This window comes from Strongylocentrotus purpuratus, unplaced genomic scaffold, assembly GCF_000002235.5.
Source record: "Strongylocentrotus purpuratus isolate Spur 01 unplaced genomic scaffold, Spur_5.0 spur5_scaffold_6, whole genome shotgun sequence".
Classification (NCBI taxonomy): domain Eukaryota; kingdom Metazoa; phylum Echinodermata; class Echinoidea; order Camarodonta; family Strongylocentrotidae; genus Strongylocentrotus; species Strongylocentrotus purpuratus.
In genome coordinates, this window is record NW_022145612.1 from 30344704 (window position 1) to 30366905 (window position 22202).

The 22202-nt window shown below is 35.7% G+C and overlaps 1 protein-coding gene across 1 annotated transcript; it reads right to left on the bottom strand.

The window, feature by feature from the left end:
- Nucleotides 1-1142: 1142 nt before the first annotated feature.
- LOC105445392 (folylpolyglutamate synthase, mitochondrial) lies at nucleotides 1143-18266 on the bottom strand. The gene is made up of 12 exons (XM_030972644.1): nucleotides 18020-18266; nucleotides 14477-14599; nucleotides 13710-13828; nucleotides 12739-12940; nucleotides 12178-12239; nucleotides 11302-11404; nucleotides 10843-10920; nucleotides 10073-10235; nucleotides 9555-9662; nucleotides 3393-3619; nucleotides 2779-2848; nucleotides 1143-2015 (listed from the first exon to the last, which is right to left on the bottom strand). The coding sequence occupies exons 1-12, from the start codon at nucleotides 18098-18100 to the stop codon at nucleotides 1663-1665; spliced, it is 1689 nt and encodes a 562-aa protein (XP_030828504.1). The 5' UTR covers nucleotides 18101-18266; the 3' UTR covers nucleotides 1143-1662.
- Between the last annotated feature and the right edge of the window lie 3936 nt (nucleotides 18267-22202).

Consider the following 22202-nt stretch of genomic DNA (forward strand, 5'->3'; position numbering starts at 1 on the left):
TTATAGGTACTCATCCGAAACTGTGCGCCTATAGAAGGTGTAGTGGGTGGGGATGTATACCACATTATTTACTGCATCAACAACGTATTGGTTTTTGATTGGTCAAGAGCTCTTCACGTGATCAAAAATTAAAAAAACAATTTTGCAAAAGGTGCTATTGACTGCTCCCCCAAAAGAAAATTGATGCAGGATATAAAACAATAAACCCTGCCTTCTTTTCGAGTTACTGGTTTAAACTATGGGCCCCGGTGACTCAAATAGTACTATTGGAGTCAACTCTTGCCCATAATTTCATCTAGAATCTCTCAAAACAGTATATATTTGTATACTATGAAGCGTAATGCGAGATAGTATTCAGTGTGGTGCAACTATTTTCCGCGCGGGAGGCATGATATAAGGAGTCCGGTCATCTTTTACGGGTTTCCCTCAATTTCTCTATCTCTCTACCTACACTGTTGGTCATAATGGTGGAATATTTATTTTTACCCCAGTTTAGGGAAGGATTTTAAAAAATTATTTATTTCTAATAGATCTAGATAATGGCATACATTCTCAGATTTTATTGAATATTAATTTGCGAGTGTTTGTTTTGCGTGACTGCTTAATCATAGGTGTGCTACTATGCTAATCAGCTAGGGAACTGTGTGGCCATGCCTTAAACCATTATGCATGGCCCTACAGAGAAATTTTTCCTGTTGGGGGCCGGGGGAAAATGCAATGAATTTTTGACAATTTATTGCATTTTCTTCGTTTTCGGGGATTTGTGGAAGGGGCCGCGTACCCTAGCAAACACTGCGTACAGTCATGATTCAGGGGCTAAGCAATGGCCTCGTTACTGTGAGGCCCCAGGATAAAAATCGTGTCGATCAGCTATACATTAGTGCCCTTTTGTGAGGCATTATTCCTCATTACTGTCAATTATGACTTAAGGACGTAGGTCCCTTAGCTGATTAGCATAGTAGCACACCTATGATTAAGCAGTCACGCAAAACAAACACTCGCAAATTAATATTCAATACAATCTGAGAATGTATGCCATTATCTATATCTATTAGAAATAAATAATTTTTTTAAATCCTTCCCTAAACTGGGGTAAAAATAAATATTCCACCATTATGACCAACAGTGTAGTTTTGTTATACGTTTGTTGTCTGTCATTCAATGAAGGAGGAATTCGTTGTCTGCTGTACACCCCCTTCCCCTCGCAAGAACATAGAGGCCGGAAAAGTGGTCATACCAGCTGATAGGGGCACTTGTTATTGTTTCGTTTTTTTGTTGTTGTTGTTGCTTTCCATTCATTTAGAGCACATCTTTGGAAAATTTGGGTTTAGGGTATAACCACATCGTTTTTCCTTCCAAAATAAATCACACAAAAAGTACAGGTATGTTGCAATGAAAAGCAAATAAAGAAGTACCATGAATAAATCTGAATACATGCGTTTCTGAAACTGAGTAAAAATATGTAAATTATAAAAAAATTGTTTTGAATTTGAACAAATAATTGCAAGAAACCGAAAACCCAAGCTTGTTATACAGTATTGACAAAATAATAAGCACTTTATTTTTACAAATTAAATCGCGCGATTCGTTTTTTTTCCTTTAACCAAAAAACAATTAAAATATAGACGTCTGACCCGGCAAGACATTCCAAGAAAATAAACTTTAGTACTCTACTTTATCGAACATGTTAGGTTCGATAACATGGATAACCGATCCGGCAAGGAAATTACTACCAGTGACCAAAACCTGAAGATGGTCAGCTTCATGCAAGAATCCTCCACCATCGGGCATGTCCATCGATTCCCTATCATCAAGACACATACGAGAGCCTAAAACCCATTGAATTGCTTCTGTAGCGGAAGGAGTTACTTTAAAGATTGGCGCTTGCATGACGTCACGATGACATTGTTGATCTTGGAATGAGTTGCAAATATCACCATGGAGCTTCTTGAAGGTTGCCAGATGCTGGTGGCATTTCATCAGCTGATCATCTAGCAACTGAATAGTTTTGTAATCTGAATAAATTTAAGAATAAAACCCTAAATTAGTAATAGACAAGGATTTTAAACTAAAAGTTTATATAATAAAATCATGCAATGGTATTCTATTCACAATGATATGGTGTAGCAGCGCTGCAAAGTCATTCGTTTGGCATGATTTAAGCTTTCCTCTAATTTCTGCGGTCTTTCTATTTTGTTCTTCAATTTTTGTTGATAATTATAATTATAAATAAAGTGATATTGAAACCAAAATCTGTAGCACAAACTAGAGCTCGGGTACCATATGTTATTCTATTTATTTAAATGGCTTGTCTACCTAACAACACGGAATGTATGCAATTCGTATTCTAACTATTCAAATACAATTATTCGTAACAGGTGAATGAAATCATTTATAACGAGGCACTAAACAAGATTTGTCTCTTAAATTTGATTAAAAATTGTTTATGGGCTTTTATGTGTATTTGAACCCCCCCCCCCCACTCCGTGAACTGAGGGATACCGTGCGTGTTCCCAAACTCTCCGGCTCGTAACAAAAGCAAAAGGTCTACCCGTATTGACTTTACACACCGGACTTTTGCTGAAAGGGGGGGGGGGTGCTGAAAAAAGGCTCGTATAACAAAATAAAAAGGTCGACCCGCATTGACTTTACTCACCGGACTTTTGATGGGATTTATCCATCCCGATCTTTTTTTGATTTAAATTCCAAGATGGCAAAGCCTTAAAGTATGAGGATTTAAATTGAAGTGTTAATTTTAGCTACGATCACGTGATTTACCTCTCACTTCATTTTCTTGAGATGCTACGGTTCGCATGACTGAAAACACAACAGCGTCGAATCCGTATTCCTGACGAAGAAAATAGATCGGATAATTTCTTCAGCATGAAAGAAGAAATAATGGCCGATAGAAGTAACATCACTTCATTGAAAACCATTAAAGATATAAAGAAAGGAAATATACTTAACTGAAAACAACCAGGAAGGAGGTGTCAATAACAAATGTGCATGTAATAAATGTAATTTACATGAATGTGTCTTCTGTTCGTCACACACAGTTAAAAAAAACAATCTTGTTAACTTTTTTTTCTTCATCGAACTGTTCGCATCAAAATATTTCCCCCTATTTCGTTCTTTTTAATTTATTTATATTTACGTTAATTACATAGTGGTGTTGAATATGTGATTGTGTTTGGATTTTCTCTTTTCAAACTAAAATTGTCTTCATCACGCATTAGGAAAAGCAATAGGAAACCTCTCCAAGAACGTTCTCTTGAAATAGAAGGTGAGGTGAAAATTTATGAACAGAAGACAACGTTGGCTATTTCCTTAGCTCAATTACAACATTGCAACTTTAATGACGTAGAATGAAGGTAAATTAAACGAATACTTACCGCAAGAGGTCGTAGGATCGTGTAACCGTCTCTATCCCCGCCTAGATTGAAAATGAGGACCTTTTTGATGACTCCTGGGATCATCTTGGCCTCATTCGATGCCTCTTCTTCAAACCAATTCTTACAGAAGGCTACGCTGTTTTTGGTATGTGCAATATCGATGTAGTAAGTCACGCCGGTTTTCCGGATTATTTGGTTACGTCCTGGCCACTTGGATAACTCGAATCCTGAGAGCAATATTCAAAAGATAAATTAATTATATAGCTTAAACAAAGTAAATGACTTATCTTTCGATGCTGCCTAAAATAGATAAATATAGTATTTCATTTGCTTTAAATACAGTATTTGATAACGACATTTGCTGATAAGCGTCAGCAACTGTTTATCACTTTATTTTCACTATGCAATATCCCTTAATACTTTTCTCAAGTTCCATATGTATTTCTATTGATATCTGTATTGTCGAAATATGTGTCACACTTTGGAGTATATCAAATTACTTGAAGATGTCTTTAGAAATAAATATTTCTAGATAATTTTGGTTTTTTTTTTTTTTTTTTTTATTTTTTTATTTCACTTCTTTATTCAGGGTAGTCTGTTCAGTATACAAAAATATAAACCTGGTCTTCCACAGAGCCCTGATTATAAAAACAGCACATTAAAAAATTACATAAATTACAATTAGAACTGTACAATATCGGATTATTAAACATTTAACACAATATATGCATGGTTTAGATAATAATAAAAGTCAACTACAAAATAAATTAAACAAAAACATGGCCATACATTAACTGAATATAAGATTACACAAAAGAAAAACAATTCATTAATGATAATTATAGGCATTATATGGTAATGGAGTCAAGTAACATGACAAAACTGAATCATAATAGATAATGATAAAATCAACTATGAAAATAAGTTAAACAAAAACATGGGAATACATTAACTGAATATAATATTACACAAAAGAACAACAATTCATTAATGATAATTATAAGCATTGTATGATAATGGAGTCAAATAACATGGCAAAAACTGAATAGATAATGATAAAATCAACTATGAAAAATAAATTAAACATTATATGATAATGGATTGAAGTAACATTTCAAAAACTGAATAGATAATGATAAAATCAACTATGAAAATAAATTAAACCAAAACATAGGAATACATTAACTGAATATAATTTTGCACAATAGAACAACAGTTTAGAATTAATGATAATTATAAGCATTGTAAAATGAAGTCAAGTAAAAAATGAAAATGAAGTCAAGATAAAAATCAACTATGCAGAAGAACACCTTATCATGTGAGATTTTCTTTTAGAGCTCTCTTAAAGACTGCTAGGCTCTGTGCTTCTTTAAGTTCAAGTGGAAGATCATTCCAAATTTCACTCCCTGAATAAATGAATGACTTCCTGTAAAATTCTGTTTTACATTTTGGCAATCGCAACATTTTCTTATCTGTGTTGCGAGTTATTCGTTTTGAAACATCGTCGACGAGTATAAATCTGTCATAAACGATTCCGGGTGTTATTCTATTTACACATTTATACATTAAACAGCACATTGTTTTCCAGAACAATTTATCAAGAGTTGGCCAGCATAGTGACTGTAATACATCAAGGGACGGTATATCCCATGACTTATTTGATACTATGTAGGCAGCTCTTTTGTGTAATTTGTTTAAGGTATTGAAATTCCCGACACTTCTGCGCGACCATACATTACAACAGTAAAGAACATGGGGTATAATGTACCCCCAATATATATCAGATAATTGTTTAGTAGAAAAATATGTTTTTAATCTTCTTATTACACCTAGTTTTTGTTTCACCTTTAAAGACACCTTTTCAGTATGTAACTTAAAGTCAAGGCTAGAGTCTATGGTTACACCTAAACACCTAGATTCATCAACACATTCAACAGATTTACCCTTTAATGTAACATGCAACTTTAGATTTGAAAATCGATGTAATTTTTGCCTTGAGCCTATTAGCATGACTTTGGTCTTCTCTGGATTGGGGATCAACTTGTTTCTGTCAACCCATTCATTTACTTCTTGCATTACATTGTTAAGCTGGATTTCTATATCTGTTGGATTGTTTCCATAGACGGATATTGTCGTGTCATCTGCGTACATATAAACATTCCCTTTACTTATATGCGTGGGAAGATCGTTTATCATGACTGTAAACAGGAGGGGCCCAAGGATTGAACCCTGAGCCACTCCTGTGTTGACATTCATGATGTTTGACTTTTTATTTTGCATTGAAACATATTGTTTTCTGTCATTAAGATAGGACCTAAACCAAGTGAGACATTTATCAGAACAACCGTATTTAGCTAATTTACTTATGAGAATACGGTGATCTACCATGTCGAACGCTTTGCGTAAGTCTATGAGTGCTAATCCATTCACGTACCCTTTATCAACATTCATTGCTAATTCATCGACCATACAGATTAGGGCGGTCTCACATGAATGATTAGGTCGAAAACCGAACTGTTTGGGGTTAAGTAGTCGTTTTTCTGACAGATATTCAAGGAGATTCTTATTCACTGCCTTTTCTATTATTTTGGATAAGACAGGGAGAATGGCTATCGGCCTATAATTACATACTTGAAATTTATCTCCACTCTTAAAGATGGGTTGTATTCTTGCTATTTTCCATGCAGCAGGAACTACACCCGTTGTCAGTGACAGATTGTATAAATACGTCAGAGTATCTATGACAATGTTAATGTTACAAACATGTTTCAAAATCTTGACACCTAGTCCATCATTCCCTATAGCCTTGGTTATCGGGAAACCCTTAATTTCTTTCTTTACAAACTCGCTATCAATGACTGGCAGATCAAACAGTCCTGTGGGTTTCGACCGATTATCTTCGGCTGTACTGCATTTTGTGGTTATCAGTTCATCACCTGATGCTCCGAAATTGTCTGTTAAACTTTTCACAGCACTACTAAAATAATTACTGAAAATATTTGCTATTTCTTCTGAATCAGTTATTTCATTTCCCGAGACTTGTAACGTTATCTTTTCAGACACGTTTGCATTTGTTAAACTCTTTAATGTTTTCCATAGGGCACCAGGATTACCCTTATTCTCTTGCAGAAGAGAGTCAACATAAGTCTTCTTTTGTTGATTAACCATCCTATTGACTAAATTTCTGTAATGTTTGTATCTATTCCACATTAAATCACTTTTGGTTTGTAGAGCTTTCTTATGAAAGTGATCACGAGTATTCATCAATTGAATGGTGTCACCAGAAACCCATGGACAAGGATTCCTACGCATACGTTTACTTTTAAGTGGTGCAAATTTGTTCACAACTTCCATTGTTAGGTTATACCATTTCTCCCACGCTTCATTGACATCTGTAATTTGAAATATGTCGTTGAAAGGCTTTTGTGTCATTGAAACTACAAATCCTTCATAATCAAATTTGGAGAAATCCCGCCAGCTTATTAAGTTTTCCAAGGGTTTGTGGCAACTCTCACCATAAATTGTAAAAGTTAAGAAATGATCGCTAAAGAAGGTTTTATATACACCAGTGACAATATGTTTGTCTGGGTTGGTAGAATAAATATGATCGATTATCGATTTTGATGACATAGTGACTCGGGTAGGAACATTAACTAATTGTGTGCATAAGAAACCAGTCATCAAAGATGACAAATGTTTTGTATCTGAATTTAACCTATCCTGACATAAATCACAATTAAAGTCTCCCAGTAAAATCATTTCTACATCGTCGCTAATCGCCCTTTCCATCATACACGAGATTTGGTCGAAATACTCTACTGGAACATTTGGTGGTCTATATAATACACAAATTAGAAGAGTTTCGTTACGAGATACTTTGACCTTTACACATATGGCTTCCAGTTCATTTACATAGTCCAGCCGTGTATAGTTAATGTCTCTTCGTATATAAAGAGCTACACCTCCACCGTGTCTCGTTCTGTCTTTACGAATAATGTTGTAGTCCTCTATTAATAGTTCGGAGTCTGGTATGGTCTCATCACAGTGAGTTTCTGTTATAGCTATAATATTGAATGGATTATATTTTAGAGTATATTTTAGATCATCTATCTTGGCTGGTAACGAATTGATATTTACATGGCAAATTTTTAGACCATTTCCACTAAAAGGCTTGATATATCCGTTTTCCAGACTATAGTATGCATCATTTTCATCTGCAGTATTCGTAGTTAATAGTATTGATCCGTGTAGGGGTATCCTCTCCGAGTCTCCAAGTCGTCCATCCAGTCGCGGGGAAACATTGCTCCTCTCGGTTTCCACCTGTGATTGGTTGTTTGACGATTCTGAAAAGAATGCTGTGGACTGCGATAAGTATCTGGCCGAAGATGTCGTATTATATTCTGCGCAAACATAGTGACCCCGTTTCTATTCAAATGAACGCCATCTATAGAGAGATGAACATTGGGGCGGATCTCATCGTTGTCAATAATCGCCCATCCACGCTCATTGGCCAGAAGTTTTATGTGGGCGTTCACTCTGTCCACAAAGGCGCCATCTAGTGGGGATTCATCTCGGCGGTGGATTATGGTTGATATTGTCATCGATTTGACATCAGTCTGTGTCACGATTTCGTGACATAGCGACGACAGCTTCGCAACAATTTCGTCTTCATCATCATTGTTTAGGTTATTAGAGCCGAGATGAACAATAACTTCCTCGGGCTTAAATTGCCTTGCCAGACCATCAATAACTTCATACGCGTCCTCTATTTTGGCACCAGGAAGTGTTTTACATTTCACTGTTGTTCGCTTTGAAAGTTTAGAGGGTCTAATACGTCTAATCATCGAGTCTCCGACAAGTAGAATTTGAGCTTTATTCTCTTTTGGACTATCATCAGGATTAGAATTGTTAGGTATTGACCTAAACGATTGCTTTTGCTTATCACGATATTCAGCCAACTGGCGTTCAAAGGGCATTTCGTCAGCGACCTGGCGTTCAAAGGGCATTTCGTCAGCGACCTGGCTGCGGCCACTCTCCGTTTGAATTGGGTCACTGTCCGGAGTCTTATAAGCCGTCTTTTCAATCAGTGCATCAATGGTCTTTGACATTGTTTGTATTTGTTCCTTTAATAGCATAAGCTCAGGATCCATTTTGTTACATATACAAGTCTTGTTCACCTCCCTTTCGGGTATTGTTAAGATAGGGTCATGATCCGTTGGCGTACCCTCATTGGGATCAGGATGGTCGCCTTCTCCGCTTTCTGATATGTAATGGCGGCAATTGTCAGCATTATCGTTAGTAACACCGCTGATATCATGTACACTGTTATTTTGTATCAAAATGAAATGGTGACAAATTGATCGGTTCAAGTGGGGGTATATTCTTACAAGATTGTTTTCCACAATTTCGTTATCAATATCACTGTCACTGCCAGGCAATCCCGAGCGGTAAATCAAATTGATGGCTAAACGAATGCTGGGTGTTGTAATTCCTTTTGGCAGTTTGAAAATAAAATTGTCAGTTCCTGGATTTCCTTTACATTTGTTCGTTGCGACAGTGGGAGACATTCTGATCCATTCGTAAATTTCGTCACTTTATGCTCAAAATGATGTTATATTCAGTAATAATGATGATTATTATAGTTATCTCACCGTTTCAATGTGACGATATCTCGATATAGTCCATGCGTATGTGGGACTATAGCTTTCAATGAAGTAAGATCACACACTCATAAGAACACTGTATTTGGCACGAAAGTCTCTCAAATTTACTTCTGGATATATATATGTTCCTTCCTGTACTTCGTATCAACAATACCAGAATATCATCGCATTCGAATGTTTCCAAAGGTTCTTCAAAATCACCAAAATTAGGTAAATCTCTTATCCGCTCATCCGCACATCGTAGTCATACTCTAATCATTGCTTGTTGTATTCAACCCATACAATGCGTGTGTGTGTGTGTGTGTGTTGGGTATTATTTGTTTGCTTCTGTTGTAATTCTATTCTTTCTGTGTGTAACTTTACCGTGCAATTAAAATCAATGTCATTGCTCTGCATGTACTATGATTAACTTCTCATGAATTTTATTATCCTACTTATTTTTGGCTATTCGCTATTTGCAAGGTGGCCTCGTTAGCCAGAGGCATTAAGCGAAAATTACCTTGTAAGAATTCGTCTGGCAGAACGAATGGCGTCGCTCTCTGAACTTTCCCATCGTCAAGTTTATCACCAATTGTCGAGTTGCCGCTGATATCTACATCTTGTGGTCCTATATGAAAAGAATACGTACAATGTTTTTTTATGTTTCCATACAAATGTGGCCACAGTACCTCTCCAATAACACAATACCTAGTATTCAAAAGGATGTATATGTGTCAAATATAAAACTAAAACAAATTCTATAGAAATATATGAAAAATAACATAATATTTTTCCTAACCCTAGTATATATATATTTGAATATACAAGTATGTCTATTCCTTTAAATTTATTGTTATGTCTGGGGGGGTGCCTACATACGTTTACAAGTATTGATATAAAATGTGTTACGTGTTTCGCTTCTTTTCTTTAATATGCATAGTACGAGACTCGTATAGACTACATTTATTCGCTTTGAAATATTGCCATGTCGTCTCTGAAGAAAAAAGGTTAATAACGAGTATCTCTCCTGAATATTACCTTGGAATTGTACTCTCCCTGGTGCTTTCTCATCGAGCCACGTTTTAGTGAGTTGAACGGCCAAAGCTGCGTTAATGCGTTGATGTTTTCCAGCAAGACCTAACTTGACACTGACGCCATTGCATTCGTAGTCGCCTAAAGGAGGACAAACTCGCAAAGGTGCCTAAATAGAAGGAAGAAATTTTCATTGAACTATATGGTTGAGCATATGCAAAATGATTGCCAAAAATTTCATATTGTTTAAGACTGAGCGCTCCACAGCAATATTTGAATAATGACGAAATACAATTAAAGAATTCAAAATATGGAAGGTTCAAGAGAAATATCCTTATGAACAAATTTATTTCGTAATGGATATAAGCTTAGAAGTGATTAAAGTCACTGACGACACTGACAACGGTCACTTATTAAACGAAAACATATCCATTGTGCGTTATTAACTGACTACTTGCTGTTCTGAAAGTCTTTCAGTACCTTTAAGAACCATAAAGCCTTGGGTCTTGATGGCCCTTGTACAATATACTTCAACTTTTGGACTTACTATATGGCAACGGAGAACTTTTGACAGTGTTTAAAACTTAAAGAAACTGGGGTAAAAATGTCATAGTATTGTATAATTGGCTAGTAATACCCATTACATTACCGGACATGTGGTTAAAATATTTGGACATATGGTTAATATGTTTGGACATGACTGGACATACGGTAACTAAAATAAAAAATGAGGCGCTCATGTTTATTTTGATTACCATTAAACTCTTGTGACTTACGTTTCGTTCCTTTGCCCGTTGTACAAGCACAGTCATCGCTTCCTCTCGCTGTGGCGCTGTCAAAGCAGGTCGACCATCCTGAAAAATATGTTTTTTTGAACGAAGATGAAGTTTAAAGCCATCTCTCTCTCAAATGTTCACTTCTTACGTTTCTCTCCATTTTTTTCGGATCACGCATCACGCAATGTCCCTCTTTATTAATGTGTATTCATCTTTATCTTGCTGCTTCCTCTTCATTCCAATTCATGAATTAAACCCTATCTCTCCTTGACTCACAGTTTCTTATATTATATCTATGGCAACCACAGTGTTTGTGGGCCCATTGTTTCCTTTTTTTTTTAAATATTAAGGCTATGGCGTATTGCAACATAGCTTTATAGGAAATATCACGGACTATTACTTTCGAAAAGTGAAGTGCAAATTAAGGCAGAAGTTTCATTTTTAGATTCATAGATTTACCTTGAATATGCCTGATTTATGCCAGGAGATTTTAGCCAGGGTGTCGCCGAGTTGTGAGACATGTTCCACGGCAAGAGACGAAACACCAGTCACAGTTGGAGACCTTTGGAATGGAGTTGGTAAAATGAGAGAGGAGAGAGAGAGAAAGAGAGAGAAACGTCAATAGTCTTGTTCAGACGGAGGCAAGTTACCCTAGGGTAAAGGTCGTGTTAAGAGCTAGTTGGGGGTCAATATGGCGAGGTATATGGCGGGGCAAGCAGGCCACTTTCCGTACAACTATACAACTATACGCATATATACGACTGTATATCTATCCAGCCATCGGATAGACGTATGATTTTGACAAATGAGGGATTACCGCTGCAAGATGAGGCCCTTATAACTCAACGTTGAGTCTCCCTTCGCCCGCCGAAATTTGATTTTTCTTCCCCGTTTGCGATCGAAAATGTGAAAAAAAATCATTTTGTTAGTGCGACTTCTAAATTACCGTTATGAACTTCCTATTTTACAACGGTTATAAATAGACATTTTGTTGTTCTCATAAAACATTTCTCCTTTCCTTACTGCCGGCTTTCACTGTAGGCCCCCTGCCACTAAACCTCATAAATAACAATAATTACTGTTAACACCGGTGTACTGAACTGAGATCACCTCGGCTCGGCAATGATTATTTGTACCATTACCCTCGTAGTCGGTTTATATTTGCTTACTACATGTATTAAGTTCCTGTAATAATTGTATCAATGTTTTATTTCCAATAGTTAAAACGTACACAATCTGAACATGATTTCTGTGGAATACACAAAAGGTATTACAATTGCCCACAGGAGTTGATTTCTCTAAAGTTTTTGCGATATTGTTAGTATTTGTACATACCAAAGAACGTTGGTTGAATCATATTCGCCTCCCAGTCCTACTTCCACAACAGCGACATCTACCTATGAACGACAAGTTAGTAGTATAATACTGCCATATCCTGTATACAGTGCGTCCCAGAAAAAATGAAACCGAGAACTATCGATGTTTTATCATAACTTAATCACAATTATTTCATTTGATGCAACTTATATCATGCATATTTCAGGCATGAGTGATTAAAAGCAATTTGAAGAGAGGAAACCAAAAAGTCATTTGGCGGGCGGTATCTGAATTACAGGGAGAAAATCATATTTCTAGAAAGTTCAATTTCTGCCCTTTCATATGACACCTCAATCAGGATAAATGAGCCGGGAATAACAAAGTCAAATTGTTCACTTTTGCAAACAATGTTCATGTTCCACTTCATTTTCGAGCGTTTAAGACCCCGATGTTGTTTTGTAATACAAAATTCTCTAGAGCAACGATGCATTCCATATTCAATATTATATTAGTATTAACATTAATCCAATAAAACAATACGAGTGAAGTATGTGGAAAAAAATTTGACCGCGGTCTTACCTTTTCTTTGACAAGAATGTAGTATGCAATGAATGTGAACAGCGAATATGGACCTATACCACTCGAGATTGTTTGACCAAATTTCGTTTTGTTCTTCTCTAGCAGTTCAAGACATTCTACTCCATATCTTCCATACATTGCTCGGGAAACTGGCGCCCCATTGATACGGACTCGCTCACGAATATCTAATAGAGGGGGAGAACTATAGAAGGACTGAACATACAATCTGCTTTTATGATATTGGTTCATTTTGAGAGGGTATAAATACGAAATAAGAAGTGGAAACAAAAGGAATCTTGCCTGAAATGGTACTTGTTGATTAAACACATATAGTACTTGATACTAGTTCGCCTTTCGTTTACAAAATACAAGTGACTTTGTTTAACAAATCAATAAACATTGCTATGAAACAAATTCACAAATACAATTATGCACTTCAGTCGCTCCACTCCCTCGCAACAGAAAGCCCAAGTCTCCCACAATCTCTTATTTGCTTGCTTTCTTTCTAGAATCACTCCTGCCCTGGACCAAAAGTTAAAGTATTGAGCTCAGGGTAAATGTCGAATCACCGTCATAACACCTAGCAAATATAAATATTTCCCATTAATTCTGACTGAGTATATGAGGGAGCGGAACGACTGAACGGTATAATTGTATAAGTGAATTTTTGTTTATAGCAATTGATATCAATTATTCTCAACGCTATTAACTACATCTCAAATACTAACTAAAAAACACCAACTATATCTTATTTATTTCTTGTTAATTAATATTTCTGAAATGTTGATTAGCTCATATATATTATCTCATTGAACTATGTATCATATCTGTAGAAAAAAACCTGTGTGTTTTATGTTTATATGTCCATTGTCCTGGGCTATGTTTGCTTTATTGTGATATAAATTTCTGTACAGTAGTGATTTATTTGTACCACTGTCTATTTTGATTATGAAATAAATGCTTATTTATACCTTATGATGCCTGTCTTGTAGCCGTATGTCCTTAATATCCTTTCTGTCATAGCACATGTCGATCCCTTTCCCTTAGTACCCGCCACATGGATGCACGATAACGCGTCTAAATCTTTTCTCTAAATAATACATAGATAAGGGAATATACTATTTATCTCACGTTGTTTCTATATGATGAGGTGTATTAAAAGGAGCATTTTTACATTTTCTTTTGATAATATGAAAGTCTCATATCAGACCAAAATTTGGGAAAGTTCTGCAAATTTGAATGATATATGTATTTGGAGTAAGTTTCTTAATGGTTTTCCTAATGTTCTTTTCATAATACTGATCTTAATGTGTAATTTATTCACTCTTTGACAAAAGGCTAATTTTGTATCATAAAACTTTGGAAAACACACAATCGTTTCTTTGAAACAGCCTAACAAGATTGCCGCAACGGCTTTTGAAAAATCAACCTACGGTAATTCCAATGGCCTTTTGCGTCTCCTATTGAAACGTTCGAATTTGTTTATGACGTATGACGTAATCCGAACTTGATGTCCATGGGACCTACATGAGTAGATTAAAACTGCCCTTGATTTGATTTTTCGAAAATATTTGCGATTGTGTTATATTTTTATAGAACTTTTTTTCATTCAATTAGAAAATTACATTTATGCGTCACGATAGGTATCTTAGGATCCATCCTGAATAACAGAAACCAATTTTCGATTATAATCTTTATTATTGTAATTATACTTTATTCCGACAATGTGTAAGTTTACCGTAATTCCAAGCCTTTCTAAGCAGATTCTGTAATCTGATATAAGGAATTTTCTGAGTTCATCTAAATCTGGACGATTCTCCTGCCTGTCGTTAGCTAGCTCTTGATGCTTCTTCAGAAATAGCTGCAAGAATACAACGAGAAGGAGAATTTATTATGCACTGATAAGAAAGATTAACGACGGTACCCCATTATGATGAACAAAACAGTCATCTTCATTATTGCCCATGCACATTAACATCGAAACGTAAATTTAGTCTAGATTTAAGGGTAACATGTAGTTTTTCCGAAGGTTCATAACAAGTTTAATTGTTTCAAAGGTTCAGAGCTGCAAAGGTTAGAACTTCGCATGTTAGAGCACTCTTTGTCACACATGCAAATCCAAGTTTGATCTTACTACCCACATTCTTCCTGTTTAAAATAGAATTTAATCAGAATTTAGACAATTTTCTTGACCAGTTTATAAATAAAGGGGGACAACCTTTTCTCTATTTCTATAGAGGCGTGTCCGTCTCCCATTGAGAAACCGAAGGCCGTATTATAGGCCCTATTTGCATTAGACTAACTCATGTTAATGCCTAGGTGAAGTTTGCCGAGGCGGCCGTGCGGTCTTAAATATCTACTGCCAATAGCAATTATAGGACCGCCGCAGCATTCCCACGGCCACATAGGGTAGCGGTCACATATGTTAGGGTAGCCGTATTTTTAATTTATGGAGACAGAAAATCTGCGACTGCCTTACGGCCTTTGGAGTGATGACGCACAGTCGCATTAGGGCGTCCCTGCAGCGGCCGTAGCTTTTTAACAAATACTAAGGCATACGCAAGGTAGTCGGAAGGTGCCCGAAAGGCGACCGTGCGGCCAGACTGGTGCTACTGCTTCACCCGCTGGAGTATTTGAAACACAAGGCTACCGTACGCCCAACGTACGGTCACCGTGGAACCGCTCTACTGCATGTCTAATCGCTACAGCGAACCTTAAAATGCAAACAGTTATAACTCCGTGTTATAATCCCAAGCCGACCCGTACAGCCTCAAAAGATAGGGATACGTCCCAGGGTGACCCTGAGCCTATGGAGGGCTAAAACGGTTTTTTTTTTAATAATAAAAAAAAAAAAAAAAAAAAAAAAAATTGTTATAGTGATTAATTTCGAGCTCGAAAGTACTGCAATAATTTATCCTGAGCGCACCGTTTTATGATTTATTCCTATTCTGATTTTTCAACGCAAGAGTTGTGCAAAAACTGAGTGCACTGTTTTAACATTTATTCATATTCTGATTTCGAAAACAAAAGTTGCGCAGAAATTCATCCTGAGCGCGCCGTTTTTATTCCTATTTTGATTTCGAACGCAAGAGTTGTGCAGGATTTCATCCTGCCTGAGCTGTGTGGTGTCGAAAGTCAATGTATCGCGAGAATTCAACTAATGCAAGAACCCATGTTGCCAGTTTGCAATGCATTTACTGTCTCTGTGATATTCCTTGGAGAAAATTTTCATTTCATACTGTTAGACCCAGGGGCGAATCCAACCGGCGGCAGGTGAGGGGGCCCAATTCGTGAGAAAATATTAAGCGGTGAAACAGCCGGCCGATTATTCGCTCGGGGGGGGGGGGGGGGGGGGAGGCGGGGGGGGGGTGAGCACTAATTTTCGTTTGGCCCTCGAAAAATTGAAAACCGCATCGCCAGGGGAGGAGGCCCATCTCCAAAAAAGGTAAAATTAACGTATTTTGGGGGTTCGTTCCAGGTTGTTTTTTAGGCCTCTCTTTCGGCCGACTAGTTATCTCCACTGCTCTGGATAGTCCGAATGAGGCGTTTTCGTTTGACACGTAGAAACACAGGCGTCAATGCAAGCATATTATACTGATACTATTGCATTTCTAATTTAAGATTGTGTCTAAGGGGATGGGGCCTTTTCAATTATTGGCCCATGAACTAATATTGCTAATACCTATAAGAATTGCGATAAACGGTACATGTACACCGTAAATGAACATGAACAGTGTTTTCCACTCAAAATGCGCATCTTGTAAAAGACATCGACTCATTTCGAAAAGCATTAAATTACTTTTCTGCGTGGCTTGACAACATATATTATAGTTTCAATCAAATACAAAATATTTAAATGTACAGCTTTATTGTGTTTTAAAACTGTCAAATATGACTAGTTTTAATAACCCGATATTTTGAGTAAGTCACAGTTTTATGTTTTATTGTACTATACGTATGTGTTTAATATCCAACTTTCAAATATCAAACAGGTTTATTAATTCAAAGTCCTAATGAAGATTATATCAATTGAAAGGTATTCATCAGAGCATACATACTTGGTCCACAATAAAAAATCATGATTTTAGACATTCTTTCAAATTTTGAGCCAAAAATGACTGTTTTAATTAATCAAAATTCGCGTGGCATCTACCCCTATGTTATTATTTAGTATGATTTCCAATAAAGTGATGGATAGCATGGATGCCATTCATTACTCCCCCCCCCCCCCCCACACACACACACTTTTTTTTTTATTTAAACAATTTTGTTTTATTTCTCCAAATGTGCAATACAAACTATAACATACAATTGAATAAAATAAACGTTTTCAATATTGATGCTTTTACATAAACATAATTGAACACAAACTTATTTGCAGTATATATAACTTAGCAACAAAGTAAACGTATAAGTACCTAAACATAATATGTCAATTGTAAATGTTATTCACTTATATACAACAACAAAAAAAACTTAAACAAATCTGGAGGTAATTTTACTGGAACAATCCTGCCCCCTCCCTGCCCCCTCCATCACACAAACATACTCACCCACCCACCCCCCCCCACACACACACACACTACTCATTCAGGGGATGTGTGCTAACATTCTCAACTCAAGAAAAATATACTAAATAAGTTATCCAGGCCGCAAAATAAAGTATAAACCCTTTTAACAGGCTCACGGTGGAGAAGAAGAAAACAATCTTAATCAATCTTAAGCTGCTCCCACTTTAAGAAATGTGATCCCAGCTTTCCCATTTTAATTGCTATTTTCTTTTCCTCGTCCCTATACTTAAATTATTTTTTGTTCATCTTTTCTAAAGTTGGTACTCGCCCCCCCCCCCCCGATCTTGACATAAATGTAACATACTTCACCATGAAAATGATAGTATTACACATTTTTATTCTATATGAACTTCCTACCAACCCAACAAATATATCTCACCATTCTAAATCTTTAATTTCATCTAACTCAAAAAGTTGTATTAAAGCCACGCACACACACACAAACACACACACACATACACACATGCCTTTTCTAGAGCCCTTTCTTATGTTTGGCTGGAATACTATCTGATTATTTGACTTAATGTACCATATAGAATAAAACATTTAAATTTATGTTTTCAATCGGAATTTTGAAAATAGTCGATATTTAATTCAATGACATGTATATTGTAAATAAAAGTTTTAAAAAGATATGAAATAAAAAGTAAATGAAATGAAATTGAAAAAACAACTAAATAACTTCTCATATTCTTAAAATGTCACCTCACCTGATAAAGTTCCTCTCCAATTGGAGTGTCACTCAATCCTGCTTCTCGTCCCGCATTTCCTACATCAACTTTCGAGTCCATGGCTGCACTTTCAAAATTCAATTTTGATTGTCAAGCAAAATCTTTTGTCCTTCAAGCCTCTCTGTTTGTTAGCGATGTTATGTCTTAACTGAACAACCACCAAGGAGAGTATTCCTCCAATTCTACACCATTTATATACTGGTAAGCTGCACGATTAAGAATTGTTCACTGCCAATCACACTCGTCCGTAAGCACGCATGCGTATATGACTCTCTCTCTCTCTCTCTCTCTCTATCTAGGATATGTGTCCTAGCTGCTGGCCTTTTATCTAGTTTATTAGAAGTGCCAAAACAAAAAGAATTTGTAGTTGAAGTGCCACCCTGTATGGTTGACTGTGCTGCGAGGGAGCGTAGCGACCGAGCCGAAAATAGGTGGGGTCCTGGGGCGAAGCCCTAACGGGGGGTAGCAGGGGGCGTGGCTCCCTGAAGCTGGTGGATTTCTCTCTCTTTCTAAGTGCCATATCGTTTGACTTTGGCGATCATGCCGTTCCACAACCCTCGGCTCCTAGCCTTCTGTTTTAGTACCACTTCCTGTTCTTTCACTCTTCTCTCTTCCAACAATTTCTGCAGACTGTCCAATTTAGGACTTTCTAAAGGCCCAAATTGTGCATTTTTAACACCATTTCATTCTACAATATAATCAATCATAATTTCATATTAATGTGGAAAAAATGGTACAATTCCTGGGGACAATTACACTGGAGGTATATTTATATATAGTTTTGTGTGTGCAATAAACACGGGAAATGTCAGAAAAAGGGAAAATCAAACAAACAAAAACAAGATGTTTCCAGAGATTGGCAATGTTAAAATTGGTATCCCATCGTAAGCTAATTGTTGTTTAGTCCTTAGGTTTAGATTCGTATAAAATGGTAAAAAAAAACACGATAAATTCCCCTTTCTTTTTGTTTGTTAAGCAGGCGTTTTGGGCTCAATTTAGACTGCAACTTCTTGATTTAGCTGAGTAATTAATTCTTAAATATATATTTTCTTTCTTTCTTTCTGTTTTTTGTTTTGTTGTTGCAACAGTCGCGCGCCGCCAGTTGAGAAGGCCTGTCCTAGGGGGTAGTTGACTGGAATTAGCCCATGGTTCTCTCCTTATCTCGTCACAAGAGATCTACTTTACTTTTATATTTCGTCTACGATCTTTTACGTAGTGAAGTCACAATGGAATTTTCTTAGTCAACATTTTAGGTCCCCTTTTTACCACCCCCCCCCCTCCAATGATCAAGAAGGATTGTTTTATTTTCGGTCCTTGAATTTAAGGTACAGTCTCTTTGAAAATCAGTGGGCTTTTAAAGTGGTCATCCCTAAAGACGTGTTAATGAAACAAAAAGTACTAATGCTATGTTTAACAAATTTTCTGCAAAAGTGAATAGATAGTACAGGAAGACATATGTATTCTGGGCAGTTAACAAGTCGTAAAAAAACTTTTTTTTATTTAGATAAGCAAGCAATACATTAGCGAACAAAACAATTTTTTCGTAATATAAAGTGATGAAAAGGCATTCAAAGATAGTACGAGCTTCCAACAAAACATAATGTGTATGAAAGCGTTGGAGTTCATCTTTATAAAAAAAAGATTTTCAAAGAATTTCAAAATTACCAACTATTCAACATCCTGCAATATTTAAGCAGAAGATAAAATATCTTCTCGAAGTTTTCAAGACAGTACAAGCCTAGCTCTACGATTAATTGATAAAGTGTACCTGCAAGTCTGACATAAGTATTCCACACCACCTGGTACTTGATCCTAGATCTCTAATAAAAAGTTTCCACGGACTTACATAGACATTTGTTTACAGCATGTCCTGCATGGGCGTAATTTCGTTCTCGTTAGTTTGATCAATTTTAACATTGAATAAAGCAATTCGTTATAGAACCACCTGTCACCTGCTTCTTGACCACTTGTCAGCAGCAGTTCCGTAAAGCAGGGCTCCTATATAGCTGAGTTGGAGCCTAATATAGAAAATTTGCAAATACAAAGATTAATTGAATGTTGTGCAAAAGGAATGGAATGGTGAAGAACGTATAGTAATTGGAGGTGATTATAATTGCGTCCTAGACCCTAAAGTAGATAAAATGGGAGGGAAAAAATTAATCAAAAAAATGTTGTGGAAAGATTGAAGATATTATGTTAAATTTTGATTTGATTGATATTTGGCGCAATATGAATATAAATGAATCCCGTTACACTTGGAGGCAAAAACAGCCTTTTGTACAGAGTAGGCTTGATTATTTCTCAATACATAATGATCTTAAACTAAAAGTTTTAAAAAAACAGGGATAACTTCTGCTCTACGAACAGATCATTCTACTATACATATGACAATTAAGTTGAGTGAAATATCCAGAGGAAAAGAATACTGGAAGTTAAACACTTCCCTGACCTTCATGTTAAGACATTGACAGAAAATATCCAAAGATGGAAAATAGAGTACTTAATATGGATCCTAAAATAAAATGGGATTGGATGAAATATCAAGTCAAGTTATTTACAACAAAATATTCAAAGGAAAAAAATAAAGAAACTTGTAAAATCGAAATTGATCTGCGGGAACGACTTGAAGTTAACGGAAGGAATTAACGGTTTTGAACAGTACATATAAAGTTCAAGAAGTAGAAAACATAAAATAAGAAATTATTAGAATTGAAAATTAAAAATTAAAACGTGTTATGGTAAGAGCAAGGTGTAGGTGGTATGAAAAGGGAGAAAAGAGTAACGAATATCTTTTGGGTTTGGAAAGAAGAAACCAAGTGAATAATTAATGTCATTCTATTATGAAAAAAAGATACAAATAAGTTGATTACAAATCAGCAAGATATTTTGAAAACACAGATTACAGTTTTAACTGAAATTGTATAAGTCAAGGTTGAATGATGGTGCAAATTATGAGGCCAAGAAATTCTTGCAAAATCTATGTACACCTTCTCTAAATGAGTTAGAGAGAATTATTCTTGATAAACCATTAAATAAGAAAGAAATTAAGGAAGGAATGTATAGTATGACTGCAAATAAAAGCCCTGGATGATGGCCTTCCTGTAGAATTTTACAGAAAATTTTGGAACATGTTAGAAGATATCTATTTAGAATCAGTGAGTATAAGTTTGGAAAGAGGAGAATTTACAACTTCGCAAAAACAAGCAATTATCACTCTGATTAGTAAAGAAGGAAAAGATGAACAATACCTGGAAAATTGGAGACCAATATCACTACTCAATGCTGATATTAAAATTGTATCGAAAGTTTTTGCTACCCGTTTATGTAAATTTTCTTCATTTTCTGGCTTAAAAATCAGCAAAGATAAGAGTAAAGCTATGTGGTTGGGCTAATATAGAGATTCACAGGATGAATACTTTGAGTTTGAATGGCCGAAAAAACCTATTAAGGGTCTTGGAATTTGTTTCTCTTATGACACCGATGCAGCTTTAAAACTTAATTTAGATAAATGATATTGTTAAATGTATGGAAAAAAAGAAATCTTACCTTAATAGGAAAAATACAAATCTTAAAAACTTTTGCATTGTCAAAATTAATTTTTTGTGCATCAGTTTTACCTGTCCCTGAATATGTGATGGAAGAACTGGAAAAAACTATACATGTATTTTTATGGAACGGAAAAAGGAATTATATTAAAAAGTCGTCATTGATTGCTCCGTATTCTAAAGGGGGTCTGAATATGATAGACATTCATTCAATGTTTTAGGTGCTAAGAATAAAATGCATAGTAAGACTTTTTGAAGAAGAGTATTCTTCATGAAAAATATTCTTTGATCACTTTACGAGAAAATATGGTTGGACAATTTTTACTTTATTGCAACTTTGACAAAGAAGATTGTTCAAATTTAAAACATCTACCTACATTTTATAAAGAGGTTTTATATGCATATTTTGACTTTAGAGAACTTTGTAACAATAATCGACTTTCCCAAGAAAGTATTATATGGAACAATAGACAAATAAGAATAGCTGGTAACAGTTGCTTTGTAAAAGAATTATTTGATATTAGTATATGGTATATAGAAGATTGTTTGATGAAAATGGAGAATTAATTGTTTTTGCCATGTGGCAACAGATTGGTTTTAAGAATTATCTTTTTTGG